The sequence below is a fragment of the Styela clava genome, chromosome 9, assembly GCF_964204865.1.
Source record: "Styela clava chromosome 9, kaStyClav1.hap1.2, whole genome shotgun sequence".
Lineage (NCBI taxonomy): Eukaryota > Metazoa > Chordata > Ascidiacea > Stolidobranchia > Styelidae > Styela > Styela clava.
The window spans coordinates 18,113,230-18,128,791 of NC_135258.1; the positions used below are offsets into that span (position 1 = coordinate 18,113,230).

Sequence of the window (15,562 nt, forward strand, 5' to 3'; positions counted from 1 at the left end):
TTCGGGCTGTTGTACTCTCTTTCAACAATTACGTTGATAATGACCAATACCTACAACCTCATGCAAAGATAATGTGGGGAGTGGAATGTAATAAATTTGCGACGATAGTCATACTCCTGAAGCCATGAAAGCTTTAAGAAAAACAAAGCCATGAAAAACTACACTGATTGCTAGATTGGGCATTGCGGAAAAGGTGATAAGTGGTTTAATATACAAACAAACGCAAAACCATGGCGGCAAATTCGGTGTGCGGACACTCATAAAAGCAATTATTAGGAAAAACACTAATCACACGTGAGCAGGTCTGTAGCCTAATTGATACATTGACGTGGCCAACATTGTTAAAACAGTACCGGTATACACACAGTGAGAACAAATCAAAAATATGCCACTAAATGAATGTTTAAAAATGTTACACTGTAAGTTACACTGCAAACTATTTACACATATATAGTTGAATACTCAGTATTCAAGCGGAATTTCTAGAAATAGCAGTATATCATACTCTTTGTCACAAAATAAAATATCTGAATCAATCCCTGCGCCGTTCAAAACTGCGACCGCACCCGACGACTGCCAAACACAAACTTTAAATCCAATCTTTTATCCATAAACTTCTTTAATTCCGGTCGATGGGCCTTGATCATGTTGATATCACGAGATACAAATCTAATAGTAAATACCGAAACACACAGCGCGTAGCATTCTCAGTCCAACAGCATTGATTGATCTTTCATCTAACAGAGCAACAAAAACACGTCCGACCCAGACGGCAGTCTGGCAAAACTCATTCATGAATTCCCTTTATCATCACCATTAAGTCAAAATAAACTCACTGATACTGACATCGTTACAAATTCCTAAAACAGGATTCTAGGCACGCTGGGCACTGCAAAACTTTATCAAATAGACTAGATCCTATTATCTGATCATTGCGAACTCGAGCGCTTACAGAGTAAACCAACCTCAGAGAAGTGCATAATTTGATTGACATGAGACGTGGTGTAAGAAAGAAAAAGCGGACAAAATATTAGGTATAAGTAGATTTTTGTATTCTCATTATTTATTATTTTAGTAATAGTTCCTTTTAATTTGAAACGATTAAAATTAAATATATGTATACATTGTTTTTTATTTATTAAATAACATAACTTTAATTAACATGTTACTGTTTTTGGTAATAAATATAATTCAGCAAATTACTGGTACCTATTTTTGGTCAAAGGTCGATGAGAATCAGTGCAACAAGAACATGTTCTGTTCAGTGTGCGGAAGGACTGTTTGCTGTAAGCACCTGGCTGCCTGAACACGGGCAAGACTGCAAGAGGGATATCGATACCGGCCCTGGGGTAGAATTATATACGGTAAGTGTTAGTTTATTTTGACTCAATATTCAGCTAACTGATGAAGATATAAATAACTCATAAACATTAATGAATAAAAACCTATTTCCAGATTTCGAAATAAAGAGACTAGTTATAGAAAAGCTAAAGATAGTACCGTACCGTAGTCTACTGCAGTAAGGCTAAGGACACCCTTAACCCTTAAGCTGAGTTTAAAACATAAAATTTAAAGGAAAATGTGTTTCCAATGAAGTAGCATGTACATGTGACCCACAAACTGTTTGAGTTACAGAGTTATGAATTTTTTTTTTGGGTATCTTTGAGAGTTGTTTAAACTTGACACCGGTAGATACCATGTTAATTGATAATAATAATAAAGTAATTTAAAGGTATTTTATGAAATTAGGCCCAATTTGCCAATGCTTGCCCATCTCAATTCTGAATTATGTTTTGAATGGCCATCTTGCCTTATGTAGGTTAGAATTGCTACAATTAGGTATTCTATTTTGAAATTGTAAAATTTTTATTGTAATGGAGGTATTAGAATCTGACCATTTACCTTGTATATTGATTACATAAATTCGTTCATTGATGATAAATCCATTAGGCCCACATCTGGTGTAATTCTGTAATTGATTTTTAGTTTTATTATAATTATGTCTATCGTTAGAGTCTATTATTCTAATTCTGCATCCATTTTTTAGAAACCTAACAAAATGGCTGACAAAAACGTTGAAAGTGCTACTCCGCAAGAAAAACGACCTCAATTTGGGACGAGATACCTCAATTCTGACAGTGATGTTTTTCAACATAATGCATGGGATGATGTGGAATGGAGTGAAAATCAAGAAGAAGAAGCCAGAGGTGTTGTAGAAAAACAAATTCTTGGAAAACTTTCAGATAAAGAAGGAGAGGAAATTGTAAAAGATGCATCATCAAAATGGAATAAATTTTATGAGAAACATGATAACAGATTCTTTAAAGACAGACATTGGCTTTTCACAGAATTTCCAGAACTTTTAAAACGAGATGCAATTCCTTCTGATACTCAGAAATGTGTCGAAAAGTTCAATAAACTGACCATAACAACTTTTCCTGGTTGTAAATCTTCTAGACGGTTTCTAGAAATTGGCTGTGGGGCTGGTAACACTGTTTTTCCAGTATTACGAACCAATAATGATTCAGACCTATTTATGTATGCATGCGACTACTCCTCTACTGCGGTAGAAATTGTAAAATCTAATCCTTTGTATGATGAAAATAGGTGCTATGCCTTTGTTCATGACATATCTAGCGAAAATTCATATCCAATGCCAGAAGAATCTTTAGACGCCATTATAATGATTTTTGTTTTATCCGCCCTACCTTGGGACAAAATGGGTGCTGCAGTTAAAAAATTATCTGCTCTTTTAAAACCTGGTGGTGTGATACTTTTTCGTGATTATGGGAGGTATGATATGGCACAACTGCGGTTTAAATCGAATCGATGTCTTGGTGACAATTTTTATTCTCGTGGAGACGGAACTTTGGTTTATTTTTTTACCAAAGATGAAGTACGGACTTTGTTCACTGATGCTGGTTTAATAGAAGAACAAAATCTCGTTGACAGAAGGTTGCAAGTCAATAGAGCAAGACAAATAAAAATGTACAGAGTTTGGAATCAAGCTAAATTTAGGAAACCATCATGAAACTGATTGGCTAACTATTCTTATTTTTCATGAAATTTATGTAAAAAAGAGATAAACATGAGGAATGATGAGGATCAAGTTATTGAATGAACTGATAACACTTTATTGCATCAAAATTCTTTTGGCAACCTACTCTCAGCATATATGCAATTGAGATATCAGAACCTATTATTTTGTGATGTTTAATATAAATAGAAGATTTTACAGGAAGGAATCTTAGTTTCCTCTATTAATAGTTTGTTGCGTTACTAAAAATATTTTGATTAATGATATTGCAATTCCGATTACATGCTTCATACTAATTCAGTCAGGTGATGATTCACGATAGGTAACAACACTTCCTTCTTCATTTATTTTGCTAAGATTTTCAAAATGCTTTCTTCGAAAACCCGTACATTCTTGTTCAACTTGAAGACATTTAAATTTTTAGATGAATTTAATAATATTATTATGAATGAAGTTGAGGGATGTATCCATCAAGTTCAACCATAAGGTTGTTGTCTACTTTTAGAAAGTCTTCTTCAATAATAGGTGAGTCAAGCATTTTCAAACTAACAAATAGGCGCTTTTGGAGTTAATATTAATTTGAAAAGGTAAAGAAAGTAAACTTATCCTCTTTTGAAGTGGGTAAAAATCCAACGATCATGAAATATAGAATTTTATTTTTGGTATAGATGTAATATAAATTGATAGAATTTAATTTTGAAACTGATAGTTGATAATACTATTGTAAGATAATGTTACCTCTTTTTTCCGGGTATTGGGGTTGATGGATTGACGGTGAAAGTGTTAGACTTTAACAGTGTAGGCAGGTTGCGCATCTTGGGTTCAAATTCTGTTCCCAACACCTTGCCCACATAATAAATTGAGTAGGCAATGGTGAACCGGAAAGATTCCCAATGTCAAAAAATAATAGTTTGTTACATATTGCCAGATAACATATACGGTAGGTTTAATATATTTGAAAAGGTAGGCCTACTCAATCCTTAAAATCACAATAACAGAAAAATTAACATGGTTTCACCAGCCTCTCACTATGTTGTCATCTGTACCAGGCGTATCATTGCACTCAAACTTTCTGCTTTCCTTCAGCATGTGCAGATGTTTCACAACATCCTTGTTGTGCACATACTTGTGCAAAAAGAAAGATATTATTGAAGCAACATGGTTGCAGGACAAATTTTAAAAGAAAAATCTCTGTGTTTGAAGTTGAAAAAAAGGAAACTTTGAAGTCATTTGCTAAAGAAATATACAATGCAAAAATTAGTATGGTTAGTCTCATTTTTTGATTTCTAAAGTAAATTAAACATCAATTATACCTGATTTGTTAAAACCTCATAATATATCATAGTTTTTGTATATTTCTCATTCAAACAGCTGATTTACTGAAGCCAAAATTAAAAGGGAAATTGGAATTTCATTTTATGATTATTTATTCCAATGCTATTTTTATTTTATAGAATTGGGTGTTTCCATATCCAACTCTTGAAGGCAGCAAGGAGTTGAATGAATTTCACGAAAATTTGAAACCAATCAATGATTTTTTATCAACATATGAAATTAATTCAAAGAAACTTGATGAAGATGCAGAAATACCTAAAGAATTAGTGGAGGTTTGTTCATTTTTTTCATTTGAGAGTTGTGAATATAAAATATTTATCTGATTCTTAACTCTGATCCATTAAATAAACGACGGCTCCTGATTTCATGATTGAAGAAGATTTGACTCCAGCTTTGAACTTCTTTTTACAGTTGATTAAGTTAGCATTGAACCACAGAGCATTCAAAATTAAAAAAAGAAGATATTTGTAAATTTAAAGTACCTTGATTTTTGAACAATCTTTCAGAAATTAAAGAAGCTTGGCTTATTTGGAATGTTAATACCTGAAGAATATGACGGAAAGGGTTTGAGCAACATGAAATTTTTGAAAATATCTGAAGATTTAGCAAGTGCTGATGCATCTGTTAATATGATGGTAGCCAGTCATAACTTGCTTGGGGCACAAGTATGTTATTCGTTTTATTATAGGTTTGCTTGGACAAAAATCAAAGATACAATCAAAGAATATTGGATACAAATCTCTGTTCTTTAATTCATGAGTCAAGTCGCTGAAGTCTGGTCATAGTTTATCCATAGTTAATCACAAGTCTAATCTAGTCATTGTAGATTTTGAAAAAACAGTGAAATGTAATAGGCTACATCTGTAATAATAACCGGTTAACTCAATTCAACATATGGCATGAAACATTAGCTCCAGACTGTAGTTTGCCATAAAATTTTACCGAATTTTTTTGTCTGAAGCTACGACTTTCTGGCTATTTATTGAGTTCTAGCCAATTCTCACTTTCATATACCAATACCGATAAAGGAATGTCAAAAATAATGAACCAACCACTTCAATGAATATGTGTGAATAATATTTGAGATTTTTCTATAAGTTACCATAATATTTGGCATATTTGAGTCTTAATACCCAGTCTTCTGTGCAAACAACACTAGCAAATTACGGTAGTGACTGTATTAGTTTTCTGTCTGACTTCCAATAATGCCACCAAATTTTAATATTGAAGTTCTATTTTAGCCAATTTTGATGTTTGGAAATGAGGATCAAAAGAAGAAATATTTACCTAAGATGGCAAGTGGTGAAACTATTGCTGCTTTCTGTTGTAATGAAGCGTCTTGTGGAAGCGACATAAATACTATGCAGTAAGTTCAAAGGTCAGATCTTGGGCCTGCCCTGAATGTGCCTGAATCAATTGCCAAGTTGTCTTCTATTTTCTATGCGAGGAAATATGGCTGAGATGATAGGTTTGAACAGAAGATGACATATTTTATTGATATTGGAGTTGGAGAGCCATATTTTGTAGTTCATTGAAGTTAAGAGTTGTGGTTGGGATTTCAGACTTCAAGGGTTGTGATTGTGATCATAGTCAAAATCTTTGCCTAACCAAAAGGAATTGAATTGACTAGGTTTGCATATGTGCTAATTTTCTGTATTTAAAATTTGTTGTTAAAATCTATGGTTTTGTGGAAAATTTCTAAGTTCATGGACAACTACCCAAACCCTATTCCATTGTATTGGTCTACTGTATGTGCTTTTTATAAATCAGGCAACTGTTTGCCTAGGATTTTGTTCGAATCAAGATGCCAACACTTGATTAAATAGCTTACTAATTTGTTTAGAACCAGAGCAACACTCAGTGACGATGGTCAATTTTGGCTTTTGTCTGGTGAAAAAACCTCAATAAACAATGCTGATATTGCTGATGTTTTTATTGTTTTTGCTAAAACCGAAGTGGTTGATGTTGGTGGAGAAATCAAAGATATTGTAAGTGTTTTTTATTGCAATGTCCATATTGAATTGTTGAAAAATATGACAAAATGACAAATGGAAGCAATTGTATAATTCTTTACCCGTTGAATTCACTATGATAGAAATTTATTATACAATATTTTTGACTTTACCTAATAGAGACAAGATGTAGTATCATCCTTTATCATAATGTATTCATATTCAGATAGCAGCATTTATTGTTGAACAAAATTTTGGGAGAATTCATATTGGTCCTCAGGAAGATAAAATGGGAATGAGAGCTTTAAATAGTAAGTTGTTGTATTAACAATTTGTATAAGGCAGTGCTCTTTCATAGCTTCCCTATATCATTCTCCTAGTGATAATTCAATCCCAATTTTTTTCAATATTAGATTGTACTAGTCCCGTTCCATTTGCTCTACATCTTGAATTAATAATTATTTCTAATCAGACTCACTGCATAACATACCAAATTTGATTTCAGCCTCTGATATTATATTCGATCAAACTCCAGTTCCAGTTGGAAATATGATTGGTGAAGTGAGAGATGGATTCAAGATTGCTACAGATACTTTGAATTATGCGAGGTACAGTGCATAAAGCCTATTTATACCAAAATCTATTTGAATGCTTGTAGCTTTTTTTATATTTATATCAAGGATTCAAGGCAAGTTTTAACTTCTTCAATCTCTTGGGATACGACATAGTTTGGCTTTTCGAATTTATTAGCCATTTTCTAATTTGGATCCTTTTATGTAGGCTGATAATACGGCTTATTCACATGGCGAACCACAGCCTCTTATCCGGTTACCAGTCCATGTCGGATATGGGATTAGTTAGCTGTTATTTGCTTTCAGATGCATAGACTTGATTGTGGAGGAAGCCGTAACTAACCAGCGGTTACGTGAACCACCTATGGCGCCAGCAATCTTCTCGCACATAATGAACCCCGCATGGGATAACTCACGCAGGGTAATCATAGGTGTGGTGGTGAGTGTATTCCTAACCCAAAAGCCCAAAAACTCTCAAGGAAATACGCCATGTTGTTTTGTGTATGATTTCCAATAAAAGGCTACTAAAATAAAAGTTTTATAATCTCCGTCATCTTCGTAGGTTGGGACTTGTTGCTGGTATGATAGGACCTATGAGAGATGCAGTACAATTCTCACTTGCCTTCAATAGTCAACGAAAACAGTTCGGGAGACGATTGGAAGATTTTGAACTTGCTAAAGAACGAATATTCAGAATGAATTCCAACATATATCTAATGGAAAGTGTAGCTTACCTAACAATGGGAAAATATGACCAAGCAGTCGAAGAAGACAAAATCCCTGATCTTTCCGTAGAATCTGCTATAAGCAAGGCTGGTATATTTTGTAATTTGTTTTCAATACATTTTGTGAAATGTGCTAATCTAAAAGTTGAAACTGCACTATTGAAACAAGTAATATTATTTTACTCAAGAATTTGTTACACAACCTTAGCTTAGTGGGTACGACAACTTTAGTCCATCAGATATTTTTGCTCCAGGCTCCTATCTTACCCAGATTAATATGGCCTATGGTGAACTGCAAAAATTCCAGTCTCTTTAAATATTAGTAATTCTCTTCAATACATACAAGTAGCTACATGTTTGGAGTAATGGCAGGAATGAAAACAAAAAACGAGATAACAGTGTATGAATATGAAATCTTTTAATATTAGGCTAAAGTCTCGTAAATATATACCATTTGCTGAACAAGAGTTCAATGAAATTGGGAAAATTGGCATGGCAGCATATGTCCGCAACTCTGCAGAATCGGGGTTGAAACAATGGGCTTCAAGTTATGGCAAATATTTTTTTATGCAAAAGATACCATTTATATACTCTATTCGTATTATAAAATTGGACATTAATAAATTAACAGGTATTCTGTGCTCAGAAAGCACAAGAAATAGCTAATGATTATGTTGAATTGTTCGGTTATCGAGGATATACAAGAAATTTTCCATGCGAGCGTTTGTTCAGAGACAGCAAAATGTTATCGCTGTCAGAGGTATTATTAAAACTTATTAAAATTTTTAGGTAAAATACATAATATTATAATATACTGGTAATCTATGGCAATTATCAGTTCAGAATAATGAACATTTCCCAGGTTGTAGTTATTGCTCCTTGAAATCGCTATGTAACAGTGTTCAATTACCCTAAAGCATTGGTTCTTAACCGGTAAAACATCAAACAAATTTTGCGGGAGAATAGAATTCATCAGCCAATGGTATAGATATAGTGAACATAATCTTGAGAAAAGATGAAGATTTTGAATTCAACTACTTAGTAATGGATCGGTCTTGTATTTTACAATTGAGATATAAAGTTTGAATATATATGTTGACTGGCAGGAAAGTAGACACGAACAGGGAATCCAGCGCTTAAGCATTATTCCTATGAAATATAATGTGGAATTCTGATCATTAGGCGTGATAAAACCCGTGGCATTCTAGCAAGAAATGAAACCTTTTGACACATAAAATCTATTTATCGTTTCACAGGGAACTGAAGATGTTTTAAAGCTGTATATTGCATTGTGTGGCTTGCAGAATGCAGAAGGATACTTAGATAAAAGACTAAGGTATAAAGATTTGGTTGTTTCTGATGCTCGTTTGTATTGGGAATGTCATCATTTCAGCTCAATTCAGGTCCATATTAGAAAAGCCAGCTGGTCTATTAAACATCCCAGTTGCACAATTCGGCCTGCCAGGGAAAACTTACTTTCCCTCATCTTCAAGCTAATAATTCTCTTGGCACTTTGTATTCATCGAATAAGTATTTGTATTGAATTATTATCAATGTTGTATCAAGCTTCTTTATATGTGTTAGTGATGCATCTCTTTAAAAATTAATGAAAGTTTTGGTTCTTGCTTAATTTTTGAACACAAAGCGGCCCTATGAATCGATTTGTTAATAAACTGATGTTGTCATCGTTTTTTTTTTTTCAGAAATTTATGGTCAAATCTATTTTTGAATTTCAGCACTTGAAGATGGTGAAATTTGCTAGAAGATTATTACTTTTCCCAGGCATTTTAACATTTGTCTGTAATTGTGCTGTCATTGTGGTAATCATATTAGTAATTTGACTGTTAGGTCCATGTACTGGTATACATACATATCTATATATATATATGAGCATTGCTTTGTTTATGTATAGGTCACTGTTTATTTAACCTTTTCTTCTCTTAGCTTGATTTGTTTCAAATTTTCAGAAATCGAAAGATCGGAACTGTACGACAGCAAATAAGCTCCTTATTTGATGAGTTTCGAGATCACCGTAGTAATGACCATATCAAAAAAGGGTTTGGGCAGAAAAAAATCCCTTCATTTGGTCTAACAACAGATTCTAAAACAAAAACGTGGCTCGATCCAAGATTGAAGGAATGTGCATTGACAATAGAAAGATTATTGCTAAGCTTTTACCGTAAAGTTTACAGAAATATAGAATATTTTGGAAATGTGAGAAATTATTTTTTTTGACAATTAAAATCATATAGTAATGACTCCGTTCAATGAATCAAGTGGAAAATTATTACTATTGTCTGTTTCATTTAGTTCATGGCAATATGACAGATGTAAACCCAATGAATTCGTTTTAGTTTTCCTGACAGCAATGAAATATTTTATTATGTGCACAATGAACACTGATTATAGTATAGGGATACTGAATACTCGGGATGGTTAAAACCAAGTCTACTGTTCTGAATACATATTATAATAATATTATCTATTTTAATTATACTTTAAAATAGGACATGTTCGAAGTAGAATATGTAGAAGTAAATTTATGTTCAGCAAGTTTGAATTTGGAAATTCAATAAGGTTGAAATAAAAGGATTTGATTGGCTGTTAATTTTTATACATGTTGTGAGACGATAATTGCTCGAAACTTTTTTTTTCGAATGCATTCCATTTCCTCTATTTTAAGCTGTTCCTATACAATTATATAAAATGAACTATCACTTGCTCCTGTATATTTACCGTAAGTCTGCGAGCATCATCTTCCTGGGGTTTGGAATTTGGAATCTATTACATATATTTGATTCCTTTTAGACATTCCTACTGGACACTATACCATTATAGTTTTTTTTTCAACCAACTGTCTATGCAAGCTTATATTGGTATTATCATATTTACCAGGATAAAGGTTGTGGTTTGTCACAGAATAAAACCATGATTCCCAATTCACAGGGTGATTATGAAATCAAATTCTTCGTTCTAGGGAATTAATGAAGAACAAATTCGTTTACGGAAACTTGCTGAAATTACAATAGCTTTATACTCGTTGCTTGCTACCATGTCTCGATGCAACAAAACATTAATTCTAGGATTGCGTCGATCTGACACAGAGTATAGGACCATGGTAGCGCATCTGCATGTTGCTTATCGTGAAGTTGGACATTTACTTGAAGAACTTGAAAGTAAGTACTTGTCCTTGGGGCTGTGTGTGAATGTAATTTGCAAAAAATACCTGCTATTTGCATATGATAGAAGTGAAATTACAACAGTGCCAAGCATATTCTGCATATACTTTCAATGAGAAATTGCCTAAAGCAAGGTCACACCTGCCTACTCAGAAGTAAAGGAGTTTAGACTCTGATTGGTGAAACATTTGGCCACATTTAAAAGTTGTATATTTGAAAGCAATCATTTCAAATAAAACAGTTGCTGTTTGCTATCATTGAATTTAAATGAGTTGTGCACATATACAGTCATACTTGATACACAATTATGTTTTAAGAAAATTTTGGAAGTCCAACAAATGATTTGAGAAGAATTTGTAAAGATCTCATCGATGAACGAAGATATTTTATTGCACATCCACTCGAATTAGAACACAGATATTTGGAAAATCCTATTTATCTTCAGCATTTTGTAAATGTTAAAAGTTTGTCTGAATAAACGTTTTTTCCTCATTCTATTGTCTGAGTTTTGAAACAAGTAATCAAGTTACATTTGGAATCATTAGGTTGTAGCAGCCAGTATATAGAACCACCCATCTCTTGAAAATGGGTTGAATACACACAACCCCGGATTTTTGTGTGTGGGCAACAGCAATGACACATTGGCTCCTGTCCTGCATGTTGGACTCTGTTTGCAGCAAACTGTTTTTGATTGGAAACTACTGTATGCACAAAAAGTCATCTATAGTTATCCAAACTGTTTTTGATTGGAAACAACTGTATGCACAAAAAGTTATCTAAGCTCATGTTTTGGTCTAGATTGATGCAATAGATCTAGTCAGAATTTGAAAGTAAAGGGTTCTCGATTAAATGAGAAGACTATGGTTTACGAAACGCTGCGCGATATGTTTTAAGGTGCTATGTTAGTGGCCATTTATATGGGCCGGGGATGCAGTTTGAGGTATGTGCAAGAGTTCTTGCTTTGGAAGCCATCAAGTAATGATTCTGGATCATTCAATTGCTCACGGTATGAGTAAATATATCATCTTGTCGAAACTTCCCTGGTTAACTTTCCAAATATTACTTTTGAGTTGATTTAAATTTCTGGCAAGTCTTGTTACGACTGGAAAAGGCTTTCTTTCTAAGCAGCAAGCGTACAAATTTAGGCAACCCACTATGCTTCACAGCCCATGGCAGCCCGTAAGAAGGTTCGCACAAATGCATTCGCAATAACTTTTGCCAATTTAAAAGGTTATATACTTCAAGGTACTAGTAGACTGAAATTATGTGAATTTATTTTAAAACTCTTGAATCTTTACAAGCAGTCTTGGGTTTCTTTGATATACGCTAAGTCAAGTGACGCTTGTCCAACACACATGTTGCAGCGTTCCTCAACAGGATTACAATTTTCCTTTTCATTTGTGAGGGAGAGTTCTATATTAATCTTTTTAGTATTACGGTAATAAGTATTTGTGCACAAAAATTCAAACTATACCAAAACAGAGAGTTGCGTATATCCTTGGTGATATACGTTGAAGATTAAACAACTAAAACTTAGTTCATGCATGGGGAAGGAGAAGTTTGGGAGTCATTACACTACTTACCGTACATGTTGGGGAATAATTTTGATATTTAGACTTATCACAATCTTCGTAGAAGTGAACTTCATGTTTTAGTGAACAAGCAAAGTTTCAGACAAGGCGTAATTTATTTGTTTCAATCAATGCCCCACAATGGAACAAGAAAATCAGCATAACATGGATAAATATAACAAATGAAAAAGGAAGTAAGGACTTAATAAATTAGAAATATTAAAGAAAATAAAAACTGCTCACGATGAGCACATGATTTATCACATTCTAACAATGCATGTAGATTAGATGAGAAAGGTATTCGCTTTCCATTTTTAGATAATTTTTCTTTACAGTATTGCTAAGGATGCTAGGAACATATATTAGAGTACTACATATGCCAATTGGAAACATAGGATTTCAATTCTTTCTCTCTAATTACATCTGCCTAGGTGAAAGATCACAATTGAAAAAAGATAAACAAACATCTCCTTGAGAGTATGTAAATGAAAGTTTCAAACATTTTTCAACAAAAGTAGGCAATACACAAGTAAAATTCAGCGGAATATAAGATATAAAAGAAAGTTGATAATTAAAACATTTTGTGTAGAAACAAGTAAAATAATATACGAAGGTAAAATATTTAGAAAAAGTAAATAAACTACATAAAACACATTAAAATTGATATTCATAACATTAGACAAAGAAAAAAATATAAGCAAATCAAGGTAGAAACGAAAAATATGTGGAACATGATTAGAAAACGCCATGGCAATCAGCTTCTTTTATTCAGTACATATGACGACAGACTGTTTTAACGCAGAACTAGGGTTACTTCATAAATAAAGATTGCACAGAATATGAACAAGAATACATACTTCCATGGAGTACAAAAACAGCTGGGTTCAATTTTTGAACCGAGGCATGAACAATTACATTACACAGGTGTAGTCGTGACTTGTGTGGGTCGGTCTGGAACGACAATAACTGAGCTTTGAACTTCATCATCCCCTTGAGATTCTCCAAGAAATGTGGAAAACCTGGCTTGAGAGCTATTCGGTGAAGCAATTTCTGCCACTCTGTTGTTGGTGTCACTTGATATTGCATAGGTCCGAGTTCGTTTTGGCTCGGTCACTAAAAATATTCAAATATATCGCTGTTTTTTTTTTTTGCTCAATTCAATATATTACTGAGTTGATCTATCATAAATTGGAACTTAAAATAGGGTTCAAACTTTGCATCTCTGTGTGAATAAAAAACGTTTTCATATTTTCTTCTAAATTTGGTGTTATCGTTAGGAATGTACATTAGAGATAGGGTGGTCCAAACCCATTCCCGTGGACCACATGTGGCCAGCGTAATCATTTGTAGCCCGCATCACATTTGTTAGAGGGTAATCAAAGAATAGCATTTGGTGTTCTTTCATCATAAAAATACCAGAGTAACCTTTTGACATAATGTTACATCACTAATTTCATTGAATTGGCTAGTGTTATGGCTAGCTAAGACAACCAGCAAATTTAAATAGTGTTCTTGCCTAGCTTAAATTGTTACCTAGCTTTCCGTATTTTCAGTTGGGGATATCCGCTAACAATAGCCCAATTTCATAAACAACCTAAAATCTAACGAGGAATCAATTCGGCTGGGTTGACTATGACTAATGATAGCTGTTGTGGCCTAAAATATACTCCATGCCGCATTGTCTTTTGCAACCAGCCTAAAAAGTAACATAAAAATGCTGCCTATGTCAGAATATTTAGTGATTAGCCTCCTGTAAATCACATTTGGTAAAATTTAGTAATCAATCAATTCGGAGTGATTTTGCAAGTTATTTTGTAAACATGAGTTTAACTGGATATGGGAGGGGGAATACCATAATGCTTGAAATATCTGCAAGTTGCATCGGTGCCAAAAAAATATAATTTAAAACAGCACTTTGAATGCTTGTGGTATTTAACACAGTAAAGAGATTTTGTTTTGAGAATCTTATCGATAATCGAAAGCACTTCTTTCGTTATAAAGAGACTGGAATCTAAAACTAAATGTTGATATAGAAAGATTGATCAATGTTAAATAATGATCAAAGTGTCTGCACAATTAGGGTGTTTGTTTTATATTGTGGTGTTTACATGTTTTTGCCTTGTCGCCCGCGAACAATGCAAAATAATTTTGTGGATCCAGACGCTGTATACCTTGGACCACCTCCTCGTTATAGATAATGACAGGTTTTAATGGAATATTTCGATAAATTGTTTATTCTCAGCAGAGCTATGGTGTCTCAAGCCTCTGACTCCAAAGTCCGAGCCATTGGAAGAAGAAATAACTCCAATATCAATAAAAACTCTGTTCAAATGGCAATTTTATAGTTTTTTCATAGGGGATTAAAACATTTCAATACCAAAAGTAATTACTAGCCCCCACAAGTAAATACATCACAAATGAACTGGTAGTTTAATTTACCCAAATTTTTTGAGAGCTTAACAATTCTCACCTTCAGCACTTGGTGGAGGTGACAATGCATGAACAACTGTCCATGTTCTAGGTAGTGGCCCAGATATACTTCCTCCTCTGCGATAACTTCGTTTTGTATACCTGAAATTTCATGATAACTTTAATCGTAATAACTTCAATCATAAATTCAATCGTTATAAGAGACTATATAAATATAAACTCACTGAGCATAAGTTTCCGGATTTGGCATACGTTGGCAATGTAGAATTATCACGATTACAAATGAAAAAAACAGAAAACTGAACATAATTAATCCAGCAAGCAAATATGGATAAACTTCTTTTTTCGTCACCAGGTATTTTGATTCAATCAAGGTAGAAGAATCTGTAAAAATTTTGGCATTTAAATGTAATCCTGCAAATCTATCTATAATGTAAAGATTTACCGTAATACGAGGTGTGGCTAAAAAGAAACGAGACTGACGTCACAGATTGCGCAACACGATTAACCATTGGTAATCAACACTTTTACAGTGTGGTGTAATATGTGTTCTTTGTTCAACAGCTTTTTTGACACAATATCGCAATTATTTTTGCTCTTTAGGAGTCATAGGTGAATGTGATTAATTGCTTGTTGAAAAAAAAATTGCCGTGCGAGATCTGATTGAGTTTTTTGGCGATAGGGGGTTCAATTGCAGAATGACGATTGGGCAAAGAGTTAACATTAAATTTTGTGTCAAACTTGGAAAAATGCATGTCAAC

The 15,562-nt window shown here is 33.5% G+C and overlaps 3 protein-coding genes across 4 annotated transcripts in view; 2 read left to right on the forward strand and 1 right to left on the reverse strand.

The window, feature by feature from the left end:
- The first annotated feature begins 863 nt into the window (after window positions 1-863).
- LOC120339110 (tRNA N(3)-cytidine methyltransferase METTL2-like) lies at window positions 864-3,462 on the forward strand. Its single transcript, XM_078115858.1, has 3 exons — window positions 864-1,034; window positions 1,226-1,364; window positions 2,048-3,462. Exons 2-3 carry the CDS (start codon window positions 1,230-1,232, stop codon window positions 3,029-3,031), a joined length of 1,119 nt encoding a protein of 372 aa, XP_077971984.1. The 5' UTR covers window positions 864-1,034; window positions 1,226-1,229; the 3' UTR covers window positions 3,032-3,462.
- Window positions 3,424-11,297, forward strand: LOC120339082 (complex I assembly factor ACAD9, mitochondrial-like). Of its 2 annotated transcripts, XM_039407140.2 has the most exons (14): window positions 3,424-3,562; window positions 4,124-4,302; window positions 4,492-4,644; window positions 4,879-5,037; window positions 5,614-5,738; window positions 6,216-6,360; window positions 6,551-6,635; window positions 6,830-6,932; window positions 7,459-7,708; window positions 8,253-8,381; window positions 8,878-8,957; window positions 9,589-9,835; window positions 10,599-10,797; window positions 11,118-11,297. In XM_039407140.2, the coding sequence occupies exons 1-14, from the start codon at window positions 3,499-3,501 to the stop codon at window positions 11,276-11,278; spliced, it is 2,079 nt and encodes a 692-aa protein (XP_039263074.2). In that variant the 5' UTR covers window positions 3,424-3,498; the 3' UTR covers window positions 11,279-11,297. The 2 variants fall into 2 exon arrangements, with proteins under 2 accessions (XP_039263074.2, XP_039263075.2); XM_039407141.2 differs by lacking the exon at window positions 8,253-8,381.
- Window positions 11,298-12,469: 1,172 nt separating this feature from the next.
- The window catches only part of LOC120339071 (uncharacterized), a 34,018-nt gene continuing 30,925 nt past the window's right edge, over window positions 12,470-15,562 (reverse strand). The window contains exons 47-49 of the mRNA XM_039407128.2: window positions 15,026-15,185; window positions 14,842-14,942; window positions 12,470-13,484 (exon numbers count right to left, since the gene is read on the reverse strand). Of these exons, the coding sequence (XP_039263062.2) occupies window positions 13,288-13,484; window positions 14,842-14,942; window positions 15,026-15,185 (458 nt within the window). The 3' untranslated portion in view covers window positions 12,470-13,287. The remainder of the gene's footprint in view (window positions 13,485-14,841; window positions 14,943-15,025; window positions 15,186-15,562) is intronic.

Coding starts and splice junctions, on each gene's coding strand:
- LOC120339082 (XM_039407140.2), top strand. CDS start 3,499: ATGTATCCATCAAGTTCAACCATAAGGTTGTTGTCTACTTTTAGAAAG. Junction 8,382..8,877: donor AAATGTTATCGCTGTCAGAG/GTATTATTAAAA, acceptor ATCGTTTCACAG/GGAACTGAAGATGTTTTAAA. Junction 8,958..9,588: donor TACTTAGATAAAAGACTAAG/GTATAAAGATTT, acceptor TCAAATTTTCAG/AAATCGAAAGATCGGAACTG.
- LOC120339110 (XM_078115858.1), top strand. CDS start 1,230: ATGAGAATCAGTGCAACAAGAACATGTTCTGTTCAGTGTGCGGAAGGA. Junction 1,365..2,047: donor CTGGGGTAGAATTATATACG/GTAAGTGTTAGT, acceptor TCCATTTTTTAG/AAACCTAACAAAATGGCTGA.